The sequence below is a fragment of the Peromyscus eremicus genome, chromosome 14, assembly GCF_949786415.1.
Source record: "Peromyscus eremicus chromosome 14, PerEre_H2_v1, whole genome shotgun sequence".
Taxonomy (NCBI): domain Eukaryota; kingdom Metazoa; phylum Chordata; class Mammalia; order Rodentia; family Cricetidae; genus Peromyscus; species Peromyscus eremicus.
In genome coordinates this window covers 59,014,796-59,032,090 of record NC_081430.1, presented here as the reverse complement: position 1 = coordinate 59,032,090, position 17,295 = coordinate 59,014,796, and the positions used below count along the sequence as shown (strand labels likewise).

Here is a 17,295-nt window from a genome sequence, read left to right as displayed (position 1 = left end):
ACTGACTGAGAAGCCCCTAGCAGACTAGGGGTTTCATTCTCCAAAGTGTGTCCTGGGGGTACTGTGTGGATGCTGAGGAAACAGCATTTCCGGAAAGACCCCCAATTCATACTGATGTTCCTAGAAGTCAGTGGACTGTGGAAAGGGGCAGGAACTACCTACCTCATATGTGCTCAGAGCAAACAGTCCTCTGCCCAGTGGTGTTCCAATGGCCCCAGGCTACCTGAAGTGCCCAAACTGGTCTGGCATTGCAAGATACCACTTTGTTGATAAGAGGTCAACTGAGCAGGGTCAGAAGTACTACAGTTCCAATTATTAAGGGCCCCTGCATAGGAAACTGCCCCAAACCCAGACTTCAAAGCTACAGATTTTGCAGGAGTATGATTTCCATAAAAAGGAAAATAAAGGAGCCAAGGATGCCCCTTAAAGGAAAAGCAGCAGCTGCTGCAGCTGCCATCTCAGTCACACTTCCTCCATCAGCACACAGACCTGATCTGTCTTGAGCAGTGTGGTGTCATCAGTCCCCAGCTGGCTCAGGTCCTGCAGAGAGCGACCAGCTCCAAGCTCTGCCACACTCGTCTCTGAGGATGAAGATGGGAGCCCATGGGCATAAATGTCTTCCTCATCACTGGATGTCGCTGCCTGATCCTGGAAAGGTTGGTTCAGCCAATGCTCATGGGTGCTGGCCACCAAGGCAGATGTAAGAGGAGTCACCTGTCCTTCCACATTTCCTATGGCACATTCAGAAGTGAGTATTTCTTTCTGATTTGTGTCATTATCAGTGACTACATGCCAAGGATTTGAGCTCGGGTGGCTAGGGACCTCCACATGGGTCAGGATATCCGGCTCTGGGCTGGTCTCTTCAGTGTGGACTTCATAAACTCCAATCCCAGGCAGCCACTGCTCAGCACCCGGGGGCCAGCTGAGGCTGGAAGGTACCATAAGTGAGTCCAGAAGAGGGGCTTCAGAAAAAGTGCTTTGGGGATCACTGAATACCATGGTGTTCACTTCCCGGGCCTCAGCAGAGCTCTCCTGTATATTTCTCAGGTATAACTGTGTATGTCCTGCTGCATCATCAGCAGGAGCAGGCTCCTCTTCAAGTCCTGAGATGATATCACTACCTCCTCCATTGAGCAGGTCCATGTCCTGTGTGTGCTCACACTGGGAAGGTTCCTTTCTCGTACCATTTTCTTCATCCACTGGGTCAAGGGCAGATTCAGGAACCCCTAGGACACTGAACGTTTCAGAGCCATTGTCTTCCTGCAGGATCCCATTCACCTCAGCACTGGGGTTGCTCTCCTGGTCTGGAGACCCTGTGCTCAACTGATCCACACTACTGCCAAGAGCACTTGAGGTCATGGACAGGAGGTCTGTGTTCAAGGACTGGGGGCTGTCACCAGGGAATTCGGAGCAGGGAGTTGACTCGAGGGAACTGTGGCAGGTGCTCTTGGTTCCACCTTCTAATTTAAAATGAGAACATTCAAAATAAGGCACGACTCTACATAAATAACCAGAATACTGAAAAAACATTTGGCTCACGAAAAAAGTATTTTAAATGAAGGATATTTAGTAGGGTATAAATTAATCTCTATAGTCCCAGAATGTGAGAGGTAGAGACGGGAAGCTCAAGAGTTTGAAGCCAGTCTGAGCTATGTAGTAAGTTCCAGGCTAACCTCAGCTATTTACCAAGATTCTGTTCTCACACCCCCCCATAAAAAGAAGAGGGAGCCGGGCAGTAATCCCAGTACTTGGGAGGCAGAGGCAGTTCTCTGAGTTCGAGGACAGCCTGGTCTACAGAGTGAGTTCTAGGACAGAGAAGGCTACAAAGAGAAACTCTGTCTCAAAAAAAAAAAAAAAAAAAAAAAAAAAAAAAAAAAAGTAGAAATGCCCAGAAGCCTCATTAAAGAAATGCTAAGAAAGTGGAATAGGAATTAAGCACCATGGATCATAGGCCAATGTTTTTAAACTGTCAAAATGCATAAGAGTTCAATAATATTTTCCTTTAGTAATATAGCAACCTTTAGCTATAGAAGGGTCAATAGGCACCAAGGAGTGAATAGCTCAAAAAGTTCTATGTGGCTGGCTATGGTAGTGCACACCTTTGATCCCAGCATTTGGGAGCCAGAGGCAGCAAGATCTCTGTGAGCTCAAGCCTAGCCTGGTCTACACAGTAAATTCTGGGTCAGCCAGGGCTACATATAGAGATTCACCTTAAAAAAAAAAAAAGTTCTATGTTAAATCCCATATTTGGTAACATGTCAACACAAAATGTAAGATGTCTAACAAATATACCAGCATAAATCCCTGTTTCAATGACTGTCCCACGCTTGTAGGATCTCTGGTCTAATGAATGGTATATATGGATGTGGTAGTTTGAATGTAATTGGCCCCCATAATCTCATAGGGAGTGGTACTATTAGGAGGTGTGGCTTTGTTGGAGTGGGTATGGCCTTGTTGGAGGAAGTCTGTCACTGTGGGAGCAGGCTTTGAGGTTTCCTATGCTCAGGATACAGCCCAGTGTCTTAGTTGACTTCCTGTTGTCTGTAAGATGTAGGACTCTCAGATCCAGTACTACATCTGCCTGCAGGCCATGATGATAATGGACTGAATCTCTGAAGCTGTAAGCAAGGCGCCACAATTAAATGTTTTCTTTATAAGAGTTGCCATGGTCATGGTGTTTCTTTATAGCAAGAGAAACCCTAAGACAGTGTACAAGTCAATATCGTATATTAAATATTATCTTAAATATTAAAAAGAGCAAAATCCAGAGCCTTTAGTCAGGGCCTGACCACATGGACAAATGCCCTACCAACACATGTCCTACAGAGATGCTTATGTGTGCAGGTGTGCACTGTTACTTTTGTGGGGAGGAGTGCTTTCAGTGTGTGAAGTTCTCTGTTCAGCCAAGAGCAGCAAGTACCCCTTTCGTGAGACCATCATCCCTTCCTGGTAGATGTGCACATCCCTAAAGGGTTGGACTTAGGTGCCACATGAGTCAGTGTGCATCTGCCCATGGACAGTACCTGTCTTTCTCTTCCTCCTCCTCTTCTTCACTTTGATGGGTTTCACAATGAGCTCCTGGTCAAAGTCTTCAGAACTGATAATACTGAATCTCTGTGAGGATGGCTGGCTACCCTGGTCCAGCTCAGGGGCAGCCTGAAGTCCAGGCAACAGCAGCCCAGAGCCACTGTCCGTGGAGTTGAGTGAGCTGCTCCTGCTCCGTTGCTCACTGGCCACAGAACTGGCCACAGAAGAGCCTCGAAGTCTTGTCTCACAAACAGTGGCCCCCAGTGACTTCTCCAAATGCTGCCCACGGACCTGCTCTGAACATCTTGTCTCCAGACCATCTCTCACTGAGAAAGAAGAGTTTAGTTTTACTACTGGTTCTTTCAGAGACATCTCTGTGCATCACTCAGTTTGCTAGCTTGAGCACCAGCAGTCTCAGGACAACCAAGACACTCTCCTGCTAAAAACTGAGCAACTCCAAATTCCCCAAACCCGGAAAAACTCAAAGGACCACACAGAAGACGGCAAGGGGTCTTTGTGCTCCAGGAAGCTCATATATTAAAATCAGTAAAATAGTTCACTGCAGTTGTCTTTTGTAAAAAAACCACCAGTAACAGAACATCACTAAATATAAAGCATTTCTCATTTCAATTCTATAAATTCTTTATAAATTTTTCTGTATCAAGAACAGTTAAATTCCTTATTTATACTATGCCTTCACTATACCTTAATATTACCCAAGAGGCATTAAAAAATGCCTGCATCGGCCGGGCAGTGGTGATACACGCCTTTAATCTCAGCACTTGTGAGGCAGAGCCAGGAGGATTTCTATGAGTTCAAGGCCATCCTGGTCTACAGAGCGAGATCCAGGACAGGCACCAAAAGTACACAGAGAAATCTTGTCTCAAACTGCCCCCCCCCCCAAATGCCTGTGTCTTATAATCAAATTCCTTGAAATTCACGGAAGAAAAGTGAATTTCCCATAGAATGGGTTCATAACAGAGGAGGACAGAGGTGGGCAGTGTCAATGCAAGCAGAGAGCAGGGTGAAGGCCATGGCCCCAGTGATAAAGACCCAGTAAGCGTCCCAGGGCAGTGGACCCTCCCCTCCTTCAACATAGCATTACTGAGGTAGGTCTCCAGGGCTGGCCAATGCTAACACCCTCCACATGAAACCAATGTGCATTTCAACCAGTGCAGTCATCCTTTCCTTACCAAGTATCTACTGGGTGCCATGTTCTGCACAAGGTGCCATGTTCTGCACAAGGTGCCATGTAACGGCAGTCAACAAGACACGTGAACTCTTATCCTTGGGGCATAAACATTCCCCTAAAGGTTGTTCACTAGGGCAGGAGAGGGGCTGACCTCTGCTCTGAAGTGACTTGCCAAAGATCACACAAATTAATGGGAATGCTAGGTTTGGAGCTGTACTGTGTTATGTCGAACCACTATCAAAATGTAGCTACTGAAATTCAAGTGAATTAAAATTAAACAAAATTTAAAATTCAAATTATTAGCTGCACTCTAACCACAGACAGCTGGTGACTCCCTGTCAGACAGTGCACATTTGAAACAGTTATCCCTGCAGATAAACTGCTCCCGGAGAGCAGTGGCTGAGTCATTGCTCTTTTCTGTTAGCCACACCGTAACTTGCTTATCCTGATTTAGGGGTCTTCAGATCATAAATTTTATGTACTTCTTATAAGAATTCTGGTTTTGGGGTTGGGGGTTTAGCTCAGTGGTAGAGTGCTTACGTAGCAAGCGCAAGGCCCTGGGTTTGGTCCTCAGCTCCGGGGTGGGAGGTAGGGGGCGGGGGGGGGGGGGGGGGGAGGGGGAGAATTCTAGTTTTATAATATCAATTCCAAGTTGTCCTCTACTGCTTGAAAAGATAAGTGGCAACAATAAAGAGCGGCTGGCATGATGCTGTCACCACCGAAAGCAGGTTTAGCATGGAGTCCCAGTTACACCAAGCTGAATGAAAACACTGTTACGATTCTTTGCTCACTAGGAGTAGTTACAGAGTAGGCATTTAGTATGTGCAAGGCCTGGGGGCTGAATCCCAGCACTGCAAAACAAAATAAGGTCTCTTGGCAAATACCTGTAATCCTAGCACTTTAGAGGCTAAGGCAGAAGAAATGAAACTTTAGGGCCAACCTGGGCTATATTATAAGATCCTGCCTAAAAAACTAAAAACAAATCAAAACAAACAAAAAACATTAGGGCATGCATGAACTATAAAATTAAAAACCAAAGCATAGGGCAAAATATCAATCCCAAAGGACAGTCTGTGTCTAGGGCAATATTATATACCAGATTGCAAGTTTCATTGTTTTAAAATTACACAAATCTGTGTCTCAGAGATATTAACTACACACAGTGTCTCAGACAGGGCACCTAGGGCCAGGCAATTGGTTTCTGATTTCTCCTTCCTACTCACTCAACCACCCATCCTCACATTTAGAGCATCTCCACCACTGTGAGACTGTCCAGTGTATATCTTAGAACAGGTCACTTCTGTGACAAGCATCCTGAGTGTTTTCAGAATCCTAAGCCTACAAATACCTCCATGTTTAAGCAAACCCCAAACTATCTTTCTTTCTTTTTTTACATTTTTTTTGTTGTTATTTGGTTTTCAATACAGGGTTTCTCTGTGTAGCTCAGGCTGTCCTGGAACTCCCTCTGTAGAGCAAGCTGGCCTCACCTGCTTCAGCCTCCCTGAGTGTTCAGATTAAAGGTACACAGTTGTTTTAAACTACATTTATCTTTTTTTTTTGGGGGGGGGGGCTTTTCTTTTCTTTTTTTTTTTTTTTTTTTTTTTTTTTTTTTTTTTTTGGTTTTTCGAGACAGGGTTTCTTTGTGTAGCTTTGCACCTTTCCTGGGACTCACTTGGTAGCCCAGGCTGGCCTCGAACTCACAGAGATCCGCCTGGCTCTGCCTCCCAAGTGCTGGGATTAAAGACGTGCGCCACCACCGCCCGGCTTGGGGGGGGGGGCTTTTCGAGACAGGGTTTCTCTGTGTAGCTTTGGCGCCTTTCCTTGAACTCACTCTGTAGCCCAAGGCTGGCCTCGAACTCACAGAGATCTACCTGCCTCTGCCTCCCGAGTGCTGGGATTAAAGGTGTGCGCCACCACCACCTGGCTTAGACTGAATTTATCTTACCACAAGTGGGAAGGACACTTTTCAGAGCATAGGACTCAGTACACACAGCACACTTGGTACTGAATACAAACCTATGGATCCGAGCCCTTCAGGCCTGCTTGAAATCCTTATAATGTTCCTATCTCCCTTTAGGAAAAATATTTCATTTTCTGTGCAGGAAACAGACACAATATCACCCAGTCCTTCCAAACCAGCAACAGTGGCCTGTCAAAACAAACAAACATGAAACCAGGCAATAAAAACAAAAAAACAGAACAAGCAAGTGTGATAATCCAAATAATTATAATTGCTGGATTTTGTTATGGCAGTTCTGGAAAACTCTTAAAAGCAATTCAACCCACAGTTGGGTAGTATTTGATATATGGGACCTAAACCATGTAACTTAGCACTAAGGTGTCATTGAGGTGCACAGCTTCTCCCACCTCTCAGCCATTCTCTTCCTGGACCTGCCAGCTCTCACTCTTCTTATGAAAGCTCATACTCCATGTCAGAGCAGGAGGCCTAGCATTCTGACCTGCTGTCATCCCACCTATTTTGTGCTTCAAGGACTCAGTGCGTGCCGGGCCAAAGCCTAGCCTGCTCTTGTGGCCTATGCACATAGCACAGGCTTTTCTCCTGCTGGGCGTCCCTTTCTGTTCACTGGGAAGGCTTGGCCTTAGGAAGTGCTGCTTGAGCACTGTCATCTTGAATAATGACTAAGTCTCCCCAGTGGTTGACAGCATATGCTACAAACCGCTATGTCATGCATCTCTCCTGGACTGGCCAGGAATGATACACCAGCCAACCAATGCCCTTATTCTGTGCTTTCCTATGGGAGACTAGGAGCCTTGCAGCCCAAGACTTTTGAGTGAATGAAAGACAGGAGGAAAAAGGTCCCTGGCTAAAAGCAGATTGCACCCCATAGGATTATCCTGAGTCCATACAAATCTAAACCAGTTCTTGCTTTTCAGCTGACAGTATGCATGAGAGATTAGTTCACTGCAGGAGACACTGAACCTAGGTTCCCTGCTAATTTTTAGGCAGCCTTGACAGAAAGCTGGAAACACGACAGTAGATTCCCAAAGCTGCCAATCATGGTGCTTCAGAGAGATGCAGACTCTGATGGTGGAGCCAGTGTCTGTTCACAGACACACTGTCTCCATTTCCCTGCCTATGAAATGAAGTTAATTATACCTGTGTTGAGAGGCACAGGGGAAGCGCTCAGATGAAAAGGACTGATGCATAATTGCAACATGTCTTAAAGCCAATAATTAAGTTCAACAGGAACCCAGGAGAAAAGTTAAGTCATCCATAATGGGAGAAACTAAATAAACTAATGAAGGGTTAGAAGGTAAGCCCTTAATCTAGAACCCTGGTGCCCCACTGTACAGATAAGAGAACCAAGTTCAGGCAGATCATAGACTTGTAGGGCCAAGTTACCTCTACACCAAAAGTATCACCAAGCATGGCTGGTAACTAGGGAGGTGTCAGTGGGGCAGCTGAGTTTGATTCTCTGTGGATGCTCTCTCTAGAGATGCTGAGCCACAGGCCCACAGAGCTAATGGGGAGGGAGACAGCCTGGCCTGGATTCTGGAGGCCTAGAGTAGGGAGTGTGGCAGGCAGAAGCTCTGATCTTAGGACAAGAAGTAACTGAAACCAAACAGTTTTGTTTAAAGTCCTAAATCAGATTCTGGGAGTGACCTGTTATCACCTTGATCCAGGCAGAACTCGTTTTCTACTGGGAGTTAATGATCCTGGGAAGTTGCCAAGATATGCCAGTAAGTTTCTAAAAAGAAAGGGGAAAAAGGCAAAATAATATGGCTGTCTTTGGATAAGAAGCACAGTAAAAGAAGAAGAAAAAACCCAACAAACCAACAAACCAAAACAGCAACAAGGGAAGAGCGTGTGGGAGGGAAGGACCCTGCTCCTGGGCTGGCACTATCCGTGAGGCCTGGGAGTCAGTCCTCAGAGTTACTGTTTCTCTAACATTTGATCCATCACGGATGAGATTACAGTAATTTAGTAGCCAGAAAACACATAATCTAGGAAGGCCTGTGGTACAGGTGTAATCCCAGGTACTTGACAGGCTGAGTCAAGGCAATCAAAAGTTTAAGGCCTATCTGAACTACAGAAAGGGTTCAAGACCAGCCTGGGCAGCTTAATGAGTCCCCGTGTCAAAATAAAAAGTGAAAAACAAAAACAAAACAGGGCTGATGATATAGCTCAATAGTAGAGCATCTGACTAGCACTCATGAGGCCCTGGGTTCAACCCCAAGTTCTGCAAATGCCAAACTAAAACAAAATACATGACCTAGAAGCGAGGCAGAGCATGTGCTTAACATGCACAAACACCCTGAATTCAATAACAAGAAAAATGTATGCATGCATGTCTGAACACATACATACATACATGCATGCATGGAAAAGAAAAGAAAGGAAGGGAAGGGTGGGTCGGTGAGAGGCTTGGCAGCTAGGTAAGGGGACTTACCATCAAACCAGATGACCTGAGTTCAGTCCCTGGGACCCAACGTGGAAGGACAGAAACAACTCCACAAGTTGTTGTCTGACCTCCACATGGGTGCCAGGACATGCAGGTGTGATCACAAGTAGGCACATGTGCATGCACATACACACAACATACACAAATATAATTTTAAAAAATGACCCAGAAAGGTTATAATGAACAAGTTTAATTTGGGGCTCTAAAGATCCCCTAAAACATCTAATTTCTTGGCAGAGTAGGACTATGAGTGTCAAAAAGCAAATTATTTTTCAAATCTACAAAAATTACTGAACACCATTTGATTTCCTTGATTGTCTCAAAGGAAAAGAAAAAAAAGCAAGCACTAGAGTTAATGCTGCTCCTTCATCTCTCCAGGAGCCCAGTGGCTGAACACCTGAGGACCTGACCCTCCTCTTGCCCCGTGACCCCAAAGACAGGTGCATTTCCCACACACCTGGTTGACGGTATCCAGAAGATAGATACTGTACTCATTCCAGCTCAGCACCCAGCCTTCTCGGAAGAAGCACGAAACGAGCCCCAGGTGTTTCTCAGGTGAGCTGCAGCTTCCCCCATCAGGCTCCAGACGAGGGTAGAGCTCAAAAGGTGTGACTCCTCCAGCAAAGACATCCTTGAGGATAAACGTGGCTTGAACCGTCCCATGGACATCGGCCTTCCACAGCCGTAGCCCAGGCCGGGCTGCATACAGGGTGAGGTCACTTTGCTTACACAGTCCTGGTATAAAACAAGCACCAAATTTCCCAGTACTAAAATCGGAAGAAAAAAAGAAAAAAAAAAAAAAAAACGAAAGAAAGGAAAAAAACAAAAAACAAAAACAGGCATGGACTGACTTGAAGTGATATAATCGTCAACCCCTAATATCAACTCTAAGAATCTACTAACACAAGTCCTTGTCCTGTCTACTGAGTGCTGCTCACTAAATCACACTAACATCCTTGTGCCACCCAGGCCCCACCACGCCTTCACAAGTACACACTACCTGGAGCATGCATCCTAGATTCTGAGGATCATCAACGGTACCCACTACAGCTTGCTCGCCCATGCTTACGTCCATTCTCCCTTTAATCCTTGCTGCAGCTCCATGAGGCAACTATTCCAGCTTCTGTTACAGAACAAGGAGTGACAAATGCAGGGCTGTCCCTGCTAACTCTGCCCTGCAGCGCTGTTCCTTCTCAAGTCTGATCCTGTGGTCACTCCCTCATTTCTTGAATGAAAAGCTTTACATCTAGAGTAGCTCATCTATATCTCTTTCAAAACTTCTCCAAACCCATCAAGTGTACCAGTTTCTCTTCCCATTCTCAAGCTTGGTGTTATTTTCTGATGAAACTATGAAGTACCCAACACACACAAAAGAGCATACATGGGAGCTGAAGAGATGGCCCTGTGGTAAAGTGCACTGTTGCTCTTGGAGATGTCCCAGATTTGGTTCCCAGGACCCACAGGGTGGCTCACAATCAGCTGTAACTCAAGTTCTAGGGGATCTGATGCCCATTTCTGACCTCCCTGAGTACCAGGCACTCATATACTGCATATATATACATATATGTATATATATGCAGGTACAAGACTCATAAAATAAATAAATAATTTTTATTTTTTGGTTTTTCGAGACAGGGTTTCTCTGTGTAAACAGCCCTAGCTGTCCTAGAACTTAATCTGTAGACCAGGCTGGCCTCAAACTCACAGAAATCCACCTGCCTCTTGCCTCCCAAATGCTGGGATTAAAGGCATGTACCACCACACTCAGCAATAAATAAATAAATATATATGTATATATACGTATATATTTATTTATAAATAAATTATATATATACATATATATATATTTAAAAAGAGATAAAGGTGCTGGATGATAGTGGTGCACTCATTTAATCCCAGCACTCAGGAGGCAGAAGCAAAGCAGATCTTTGCATTCAAGGACAACCTAGACTACAAAACAAGTTCCAGGACAGCCAGGATTATACAGAGAAACTCTGTCTCAAATAAAAATTTTAGCCGGGCGGTGGTGGTGCATGCCTTTAGTCCCAGCACTCGGGAGGCAGAGCCAGGTGGATCTCTGTGAGTTCGAGGCCAGCCTGGTCTACAGAGCAAGATCCAGGACAGGCACCAAAACTACACAGAGAAACCCTGTCTCGAAAAACCAATAATAATAATAATAATAATAACAACAATAACAATACATAAAATGAACAAATCTAACAAAAAAATTTTCTTTATAAGAGTGTTCACAATAAATGTCATAAAGCCTAATGGAATGTGCACCGGGGACCCGTTCTCTACCTTCAGACCAAGTCAGCAGCTGCATCATGCATGCACTTTGGGCTCCTAATGATTTGCCTGGCCAAAATTCAAACCAATGGTCTAAATTTTGTGTGTATCATTCTCATTTTTATTGATACTTCAGTTACATATCTATTTACCCCAACACTAATTTGGCACTTTCATTTTAATAAATGACGCCATTTGTATAATTTGGCAGCTTGTCTTTTCAATATTTTTAATTTAGGGGATAATTTTTTAAATTATGTGCTTTTGTGTGTGTTTACATGCACGTGAGAGCAAGTGCCAGTGGAGGCCAGAAGATGGCACAGGATCCCCTGGAACTAGAGTTAGAGGAGTTGTGAGCCATCCAATGTGGACGATGGGAAAGGAACTCTTATCCTCAGTAAGAACAGTTATGTGCTCTTAGCTGTTGAGGTACCTCTCCAGATCTACACATACATATATACATAGTGTACACACCCTTCTTTTTGATAATTTTAAGTAACTTGTGTTTTATACTTAACATTGTTTCTAAGATTTATCTTTGATTTTAAAAAGGAAGCTTTAGTGCTTATTCATTTTGACTGCTGTATAGTTTTTTCACAATTTATTCAATTGTTAAAATTATCCCTTTTTTGAGGTAAGCTATCATTACATAGTCCAGAGTGACCTCAAACTCAAAATTCTATTGTCTCAGCCTCTTAGATTCCATTGTACTACACCTGACTTCTTATTGTTAAAAAAATCCATATATATTGCTACAAAATGTTTCCTGGGGATACTGGAATATACATGAATTTGGGGAAAGTGTGCATATCTATGAATCTAATATTTACCTTATTTAGTTTTTATGATACTGGGAATTGAGCCATGAGCCTTGAACATGGTAGACAAGCACTCTACTACCCAGCTACACATGAAGTATTTGTTTTTTAGAAATAATTTATTCTAGGGCTAGAGAGATGTTTCAGTGGTTAAGAGTACTTGCTGCTCTTCCAGTGGACTTGAGTTCGACTCCTAGCACTCACATCAAGGTAGCTTACAACCTATAACCAGGGGAGAGTGCCCTCTTTTGGCCTCCTCAGATAGCTATACTCTCATTGACAAACACACACACCTAATTAAAAATAGCTAAACAAAATCTCTTCTCTCTCTCTCTCTCTCTCTCTCTCTCTCTCTCTCTCTCTTCTTTCTTTCCCTAGACAAGGTTTCTCTGTGTAATAGCCCTAGCTGTCCTGGAACTCATGGAGACCTGCCTGCCACTGCCTCTCGAGGACTAGGATTAAAGGTATGTACTATTATGCCCAGCTCTAAATAAAATCTTAAAAATAAATAATTTATTTAATCTTATTACTGGATTGTCACTGTTGTTAATTTGTTGGGTTTGAGGCAGGGTCTCATGAAGCCAACGCTAGCATGAAATTTGGTAGTCTATGGTGATTGCTATATAGCTGAGGATGACCTTGAACTTCTGATCTACTTGTCTCCACTAACCAAGAGCTGGGATTACAGGGGTATACCACTGAGCCCACCTAAGACATTTTGTTCCTTTTCTTTTCTTTTCCATATGGCTGGAGATTAAACTCAGGGCCTCATCCATGCTAGGCAAGTACTCTGCCACTGTGCTACCAGTCTGGTATTTGAATTACTATTTTTTTTTTGGCACAGAACTCGCTCGGAATGGAGTCCAAGCTTCACATATGCTAGGTAAGTCCTTGACCACTGTGCAACACCTTAGACTTTTTCTTAAACTATTTCTTGTTTGTTTGTTTGGTTTTCTGAGACAAAGTCTCATTATGTAACCCTGGATGGCCTGTAAATGACTGTGTAGACCAGGCCTGCCTCTGCTGGGATTAAAGGCATGTGCCTATGCCTAGCTTTCTTAAGCTATTTTGCATAATAGTACTATGTGCCATAAACATTTTTTGCACATCCTTCCTAGGATACAGGCCTAATAAAGTTATTTCCAGAGTAAGATTGGTGAGTTGTTGCATTCAAGTTTATAGTCAATATGCTTATACCAGTCTACCCATGAGACCCCCACCTCAGCCCCTGCTCCACGGACTGAGTTCTCAGGAGCTCTGTTTTATCTTTGTCAATGCTCAGATTTCAACCAGAGTTCAAATTGAAGAGTTTTAGCTCACCTCTAAGCCTTTTTTCTAAACAGTTCTTTCTTAAAAGGGCACTGGCTTGAGTGTACAGTTATTAGCCTTTTGAGATCTTTGTGTGCTAAGCTATAGGAAACATGACGTCCACAATCAGGAACAAGTGGAGACTAAGGAGAACGCTACAGGACATTCTCAGTCTCCTGCCTGAGAAGCTACCTTGTCCCATCTGCTCACAGCCCATCTCTTTTCACTCCCCATCACCACTAGGGGATAGTTATCTGGGGATGGGGGAGCTCCTCTGCATGTCTCACTAGGCCCCACTGGCAGCTTAGTAATTAAATCCCTCTAGATAGGATCCAGGGAAGATATCATATGTCAGATTCGGCTTTGGAACAAGGATCATTAGACTAATCAACTGCTTTGAGTCCATAGAGTTTTCATAGACAACTATGTAATAGGACTGTGTCTGATTCTTGTCTTTAGTGGGTTTGTTCTAGTGAGGCCCCCTAAACAAAAAAGCCCAAAGGAATTCTAGTTAGGCAGCCCAGTGCCTCCTCTTCTACCTGTCAAACCATCTGTTTGGGGACCCGATTGCTAAGCCTGTCTTCTTCCTGTCTAAGGGAGCGCTCCACTCTCTCATCACTTGTGTCTGTCTGCTGTACGTAACCAGGGCATGTCTTTTCACATGTGCTCCTATAAAACTGTGATGCTAGACGGTGTGTGTAGGTGAAGGTGACGGTGAGCTCTTCACCAGGGCTTACCCCACACGACAGCAGGCGTTTGTATAGGAGGAGAAGTGAGCATCTTGAAGAGGGGTCCTGGGGAAAGCTGGCTTTGAGAATGTGGGTGTGTTCAGGGGGTGAGGGGGTTCTGTGAGGGAGCTGGCCGAAGATATTTAGCTGCAAAGGACCAGCCCATGAAGCAGCCATTCCCAAACACTTGCCAAATGAAGCACGTGGACAGGTATAGCCTCATCCTTGTAATCATCACCTAAGGCAGCACATGACAGAAAGGTAAGCCCTAAGGCAAGTTAGAAACTCTTGCATTTATCTTGCTTCACACTCTAAGGTTCTACAAATTCATCCTTCTCCTGAGAAGGAGGACATATTCCTCTGTTTCTGCATGCTGGATCAGTAGCCTAGAGTATACTTTTAGTAAAGGCTGACAAAAGACCCTACCATACCACACACAGGACAGGCATAGAAAGTTTCCAAGCACAAGATAAGGGAGCCAGACCTTTCTTTTCTTTTTTTTTTTTTTTCCCTTTCTTTTCTTTTTTGATTTTTTCAGACAAGGTTTCTCTGTGTAGTTTTGGTGCCTGTCCTGGATCTCATTCTGTAGACCAGGCTGTGCTGTGGGATGTTCTGTATGTTAAATGTGTTGCTCTGATTGGTTAATAAATAAAACACTGATTGGCCAGTAGCCAGGCAGGAAATATAGGCGTGACAAGCAGAGAAGAGAATTCTGGGAACAGGAAGGCTGAGTCAGATAGAGACTGCCAGCTACCGCCATAACAAGCGAGATGTAAGGTACCGGTAAGCCATGAGCCACGTGGCAACTTATAGATTAATAAAAATGGGTTAATTTAAGATATAAGAACTAGATAACAAGAAGCCTGCTGCGGCCATACAGTTTGTAAGCAATATAAGTCTCTGTGTGTTTACTTGATTGGGTCTGAGCGGTTGCAGGACTGGCAGGTGAGAGAGATTTGTCCTGACCCTGGGCCAGGCAGGACTGGAGAAAACTCTAGCTACCAGGCTGGCCTAGAACTCACAGAGATTCCACCTAGTTCTGCCACCCGAGTGCTGGGATTAAAGGCTTGGCAGGCCTTTACAGTCCTCGATTCTTCCAATGAGCTAGAACTTGCCATCAAGCAGAAGGAGATATACACAGAGGTAAAGTCAGAACTCAGAACTGCAGAACCAGGCTGCATAAATCCAGAGGTTTCCAGGGCCAACAGGAAGACCCCTATTATAAAGAGGCCAGACTATTGATGGCATTAAGAAGGTGTTGAGAAAAGAACACAGGAGCCAAAGAGTGGGTATGAGAGAATCTTCCAATAGGAAAGTTACCAGGCAGAGAAGAGAATAAGCCTAGTGTTGCTGCAAAGCACAAGGCACGGGACAGATCATGAATGCACTAGATTGTTTGCTCTCACTCTCCCTCCCTTCACACTTGTCACCAATGGCACCACCAGCCCCGGGGAGGCCTCCCAATGCCTGTCGGTCTCTTTCTTATCCAGTCTGCCTCAAATCCTCTCAACATTCTCTAACCCACCGCCATCCTGTCCCAAACCTATGCAGGCAACAATATCCCTTTACTGAAAGGAGGACACAAGATGGGAGCCCTCTTACTCCCAAAACTACTTAACAGCAAGCTCCCAACATCCACTTGGCTCCTGGCCCTCCTTCTCAGGTAAGGTCACCACTGTTCTGCCTCCCTCCTCCCCACCTTCACACAAAGTAGCTACAGAGGGCTACAAGCTTTTTCCTTTTTCTATTTTTTCAGGAGGACAGTAATATTCAGGATGCATATGTTCCTTTTGTGGGGGGTCCTAGGTCTTTAGCCTACTCTTTGCTGTCCTTCCTCTAGCAGGTTATTTAAGGATAGGCATACTCTTTCATCCTGGATCCCTCCCCTTCTTAGCCTCTCCTACTCAGTACAAAGTCCTCACACCTATAAGAACCCTTCTCTGACCCCAGGTTGAGTGGAAGCCTGCTTAAATTTCTTTCTTTGTTTGTTGAAACAGAATTTCTCTTGCATAGCCCTGGCTGTCCTGAACTCACTCTGTACACCAGGCTGGCCTTAAATTCAGAGATGTGCCTGCCTCTGCCTCCCTAGTGCTGGGATTAAAGGTGTGCACCACTGCCACCCTGCCCCTGCTTAAGTTTCTATAGCATGCTGAAGTGTACTCCATAGCCATTAGCAAAACCCTCAGCAAGACCTGGATCTGCCTTTTAGTCTCCATGATGGGAGAAGCCCACATCTGCTAGGCTACCTAGTCTCATCACAACCTGCTAGTATGTAGCACACTAGGAGCCAGGGGCACAAGAGAGGACCATGGAGAGAAACCATGCTTGGAGTGGACACACAACACTGTCTCCTAGGCTCCTCAGACCCAGTCCTGGGTTGCAGTGGCTATATTCCCAGGCCTCTGAATCTCAACTAGAAGACTTCCTGTTCCCATCAGACTCCATGAAGCATCTTTGGAAGGCATAGGCTACCAGGAACCCCAGCTGGTGTGGCTGTGGTCTCACATCTGGCTACCAGGAAACCTACAACTTAGAGGCCAGTACTGAGAGCCACATGAATATGCCTGAAGCTTACCTTTTCCGTGGCTGGGATCCAATTTGCTTGACAGCCTGTTCCTCTGTGTAAAAGAGCAGGCTCCTCTGCAAGGTCGACACGAGCAGCACCTTTTGGCTGTAATCCAGCTGCACAATGGAAGACGGCTCTTCCAACACAAGGTGTGAGCTGCAGGTACCCTGTGAGAGAGCCAGGCCAGGGGTGGGTCAAAGCTGCCCAGCTTCCCTCACAGTGGTCAGACATACTTCTTGCTAATGTACTGAACTCAAAAGTACTCTGTGGGCCGGGCGGTGGTGGCGCACGCCTTTAATCCCAGCACTCGGGAGGCAGAGCCAGGCGGATCTCTGTGAGTTCGAGGCCAGCCTGGGCTACCAAGTGAGTTCCAGGAAAGGCGCAAAGCTACACAGAGAAACCCTGTCTCGAAAAACCAAAAAAAAAAAAAAAAAAAAAAAAGTACTCTGTGGTACCAGGCACGGTGTGCATACCTACAATCTCAGCACTTGGAAGACAGAGGCAAGAAGATCAAGAGTTCAAGGTCATTCTTGGCCATATAATAAGTCTGAGGTCAGTTTGGGCTACACGAGACCCTGTCACAACAAAACAAAACAACAACAAAAAGTATGCTTTAATTTTCTCCAGATTCATTGTTAACCTACTGCAATGACATTTGGAAAATTCCTTACTAACAAAACAATAAATATTAACATCTATCTCATACTATATCAAGGTTGAAAAGAAACATCAAAAAAACCTACATATTTCTCTAATAATGTTCTAGTAAATAATTCAAAAAAGAATCCATTAAAAATATGCCATACCATGTGTATTAAGTATCTTATAACATATAAGAGTATGATTGTCTAGGAAATCACTGTGACAGTGGTCTGCTCTCATATTCTCTCTACAAGGAATCTGAAGCAACCCTGTAGGCATTACATCCTTCCAACTGGAAGGG

General features: G+C 44.6%; 1 protein-coding gene across 5 annotated transcripts in view; it reads right to left on the bottom strand.

The window, feature by feature from the left end:
- The window catches only part of Tecpr2 (tectonin beta-propeller repeat containing 2), a 102,132-nt gene that overhangs the window by 42,016 nt on the left and 42,821 nt on the right, over positions 1-17,295 (bottom strand). For all 5 annotated transcript variants that reach the window (XR_009382755.1, XR_009382756.1, XM_059279151.1 and 2 more), the window contains exons 5-9: positions 16,362-16,519; positions 9,101-9,410; positions 6,236-6,368; positions 3,024-3,353; positions 490-1,460 (exon numbers count right to left, since the gene is read on the bottom strand). Coding sequence is in view for 3 of the 5 variants with exons in the window: in XM_059279151.1 (XP_059135134.1) it covers positions 490-1,460; positions 3,024-3,353; positions 6,236-6,368; positions 9,101-9,410; positions 16,362-16,519 (1,902 nt within the window). In the remaining 2 variants the exon portion in view is untranslated. The remainder of the gene's footprint in view (positions 1-489; positions 1,461-3,023; positions 3,354-6,235; positions 6,369-9,100; positions 9,411-16,361; positions 16,520-17,295) is intronic.